The following is a 4,202-nucleotide window of genomic DNA, read 5'->3' on the forward strand; positions in this document are numbered from 1 at the left end:
AAACACGCTTTCATAACAGTACAGCTAGAAACCGCTCGCCAGAACCACAGGAACTTTGCTGCAAGACAGGCATATGTAACGATGTCTTGGCGCAGATAAAGTCGTGTCTTATTTATACTCTGTTCTACTGACAACAGGCCAGCGAAAAATCTAACAATCTACAGCAAAACCATCAATTATTATGGGCGTTATAACATAGGTGTGCAGCTGAACGAAACATACACGTCGAACCCCCCCAGACGATTTAAATCCCTGACGAAACATACACGACGAACCACGGCAACGGGTTAAAAGTGTATTAAGACATGCTGATGAAGACAACAATTGCTTGGTAATGACTCTGTAAATGAGTTTCCTCATAAAAAATAAATACTCAACATTTTAGGAACTGCTGGAAACGGTGTTTCCTATCCAGTCCAACCCAAGGCTATATACTGAGTTGCCCATGGCAGTTGCAGTAATAGTAGTTGATGGCCAGTCAGACCCAGTGAGTAGTCAGTGAGGGTTAGTGATGTCACAAATTACTCGAGTGTTGACAGTTGGAGCAGTGAGTTAGCTGTGAGACAGTTTGCCAGCTGGCAACAATGTAACCATGAGAGCAGAAGAATCTCCATTGTTTTGAGCCATAACGAGGCAACAGCTAGTGAAGGCATAGCAAACTGGGAAGACTTAGTGTGTGCTGTAGTGAAAAGTAGAGTGCGTGAATTAGTGAGAGCATTATAAATACTGGTAGATATGATTTGTAAGTGTTCAGTCCAATTATCTATCCAAACCCTGTGCCTAGTCAGAAAACTCGTGGTAATATACTCCTTAATGGAGGATGTGTACTACAGTATTACAATATATAATGCTTGCAGGTACCACAGTTACCGCATATATTTGCGTTTCACAGGAAATGATCTCTTGCTGAGCAGTGAAGGTGCCTCCGTTCAGGATCTTGCAAGAAAATTCACACACCTGAATGCCAAATGGAGTGATGTCACAGACAGAATCTATGATAAATTTAAGATACTTAAAGAAGCCTCACATGAATATGGTGAATTTAGAGGCAAGTATGAAGCTCACTATTGTAAGTGGTGGTGGCGGCCTACCTGATCAATTGAGGTTATGTGGACCTGGATACAAAAGTTTATTTTACTGTCAAATTTATAGCAGTACTTCCTATGATCCCATTGCCAGCCCCATGCTGTTGACACTTTTGGCTGCATTAGAATCCCCAGTTGGTTTCCTACATATACGAGGGCTATTCGGAAAGTGACCTCCATTTTCTTAGGCAACTAATGTAGGAGGGAGTGAACTCATGTATGTGAGGTGGTGTCAAGTGACTGGTTGCCTTGTAAACCATCACATAACTGGTCATCTAACATTTGTTTTTTTCTCTTCAGAGAGAGGTATGATGTGTCCAGCGATTGATAATCCCCCCAGCTGCATAATTCACACTGTTATCCACTGTTAACATGACTGTTTTATAAAGCCATCATGAATTGTATGTGGTTTATGACCAAAATGTATTGAGTGAAGGAACTATAAAACAGTGGTGTAGCATGTCCAGAGATGGGCAAACAAATGTTCACGATGATTACCGAAGTTTTCGGCCAGGCATCTATAGTGAGTGAGTGCTGGATGATATTGTTCCAAGTGTTTACCCCCAAATTGGTGAAAGATGGCATTTCACAATTTCAGAACTTTCACATAAATTTCCACAAATTTCATGCACTATTCTCTATGAGATTATCACAGTTAGACTAGCTATCACAAATTTTTCAAAAGATGGATTCCAAAAATGTTCACAGGTGCTTGCAAAATGGAGCGAAGGGCTTCAGCTTCGACTCTTTTAGAGTGATACCACAAAGATTATGATGAATTTCTCAGTCACATTGTAACAGGTGATGAAACTTGGGTTGCATTTGTGAATGTTGAAACCAGTGAGCAGTCTGAGCAGTGGCTGCACACACATTCACCAACAAACTGAATCAGTTTAAACAAACCTTGTCTGCCAGAAAGCTTTTGGCAGCTTTTTTTCTGGGACAGGAAAGGAGTGCTGATGGTGGAAATCATGCAGCAAGGCACCACAATGATAGAAGCATATTGTGAAACATTAAAAAAACTGTGTAGAGACATTCAGAACAAAAGATGTAGAATGCTGGCATCCAATTTAGTGCTCCTCCATGACAATTCATGTACACATACAGCTGCTCACACTCGAGGATTGCTGGGAGTTGTTTCATCACCTTCCTTACAGCCCTGATCTCACTCCAAATGACTACCTGAAGAGCTGGTTCTGATCACAGCACTTGTAGTTGATGGAAGGTGTCAAAACATGGCTGAGCTTACAGGCTGTCAAACTTCTTTGACACAGGCATACAAAAACTTATTCTATGATTCGATAAGTGCCTCAATTCTGGCAGTGACTACATTGAGAAATAGCCTAAGCATGTACATATTTTTTGTATGTAATAATTTTTTTTTCGCATTGCTTGTTCTGTTAACAGCTTGTTGGAAGTTACTTTCTGAATAGCCCTCATGTTTGTGCATGTGTCCTTATAATTATCCTGTGTTATGAAGTTGTTATACCTCTCCCTTCATTAAGATGTCTGACAGTTAAATAATCATAGCGTTTCTGTCAGGAGAGAAATAAAGCAAGTACTCCATTTAAGATTTCTTTAGGGAGCATTGAGTTTGAACATTTAACTGAGGAAATCATAAATGAAGGTATTGACTTGAGATCATTGAAATTGAACATTAAACGAGAAGAAATTTAAATTGGAAATATTTATTGAGGATTCCTCTATATGGAATTGTCTCTAAGCTTCAGTGATTCAGCAGATTTTACTCTTGCCTTGCCTAGTACCAGCTGTGCGATGTTACCTTCCAGTCAGTCGGGAATGGTCCCTACTCTTTAGAACATTAATAACTTTTTTGTATGGGCAGTTGCCTAATAATGGTTTACAGAACTGTTGAAATGTATTTAGTTTTATATTAATTTTATAATGGACAATTCCTTTGATGTAAAGAAATTAGATTACTTTAAAATGACATGTTATTTTGACAATCCCAGTCTGTTTGTATGGGTGTCAGAGACTTTGGGCTTCTCCATTGGAGATTTCAGTGTTCTATTTCTGAGTCAAACTGGAAGACCCAGATTTCATCATCACTCACTGTCTTCTGTAAAAGTCAGATTTGTCCAGCAATATTAAAAAAAAAAAACTATGGGCAAGTCTTTTTACTCCTCATAGTCTACTTTCTGCTACGTGTTACCGTCTATTACTAATGTGGACTATTATGTCATTAGAAAGTTATTAGATCCTTTTTTTATTATACTGCCGGTATTTGTACTCTGGTGGAAAATTCAGATATACTTACACAGGACTTTTCTATCATAATGCTGTCTGCACAAGGTATTAATAGAGTTTAATAGAGTAGATGACTCTGATGACAGTTTTTGGCACCATTGTGGCACAGATTTTCTTCATGTTAATATCTTCTGTTATTTCAATCAGTGACGATCATTTTTCCTTTGTCATTTATTGTGACTTCTATAATTCACCAAAGACAGTGTATTAAGTATGAAATGTCTTACTGTTCAGCTCTGGTTGCTCAAGAAATGGATTGGTTGGATAAATTAGAGAAGCGATTAAGAAAATCACCAAAATCTGCTGCAGATGCCGAGGAAATTTCAGAAGAACTTGATGTAAGTTTGAACTTTCTACATGAAGGTTCATTCAGCCATTCATATATTCATATAAATGTCAGTCCCCTGTATATTATCAAAAATTAAGACCAGTCCGCAGGACTGAGTTTGAAAGGTGTCTTCTTGTGCTTGGGGTATTTTATTCATAGATTGTTTTTTGAATTGAATTGAATTTATTTACATTCTATAAATCCTAAGCAGGTTAGTACCTTTGGATACAGAACAAGTCAAAAGGTTACATACATAAGTACAGGCAATTTTAGCTTAAAAATTAATATAACTTAATTTTACATCATTCTCTATTTACATTGAAGTATTCATCTAAAGAGTAGAAGGAATGAGCATGTAGATAATTCTTTAACTCTGATTAAACTTTTTAGTATCATTGCCCAAGTTTTTAATACTTTGTGGCAGATTGTTGAACACTTTTATGCCAGTAAAGTAGACTCCTTTTTGATATACTGATAAAGTTGATGAGGGTAGGTGGAAGTTATATTTTTCTCTAGTATTC

At 37.6% G+C, this 4,202-nt stretch overlaps 1 protein-coding gene across 8 annotated transcripts in view; it reads left to right on the top strand.

Annotated features, from left to right (window-relative positions):
* Nucleotides 1-4,202, top strand: part of LOC111868860 (dystrophin, isoforms A/C/F/G/H) — a gene marked incomplete at its 3' end in the record, with an annotated part of 149,664 nt that overhangs the window by 113,425 nt on the left and 32,037 nt on the right. For all 8 annotated transcript variants that reach the window (XM_033753202.1, XM_033753205.1, XM_033753206.1 and 5 more), the window contains 2 exon segments: nt 893-1,048; nt 3,588-3,691. In XM_033753202.1, coding sequence (XP_033609093.1) covers nt 893-1,048; nt 3,588-3,691 — 260 coding nt within the window.

This window comes from Cryptotermes secundus, unplaced genomic scaffold (genome assembly GCF_002891405.2).
Source record: "Cryptotermes secundus unplaced genomic scaffold, Csec_1.0 scaffold523, whole genome shotgun sequence".
NCBI lineage: Eukaryota > Metazoa > Arthropoda > Insecta > Blattodea > Kalotermitidae > Cryptotermes > Cryptotermes secundus.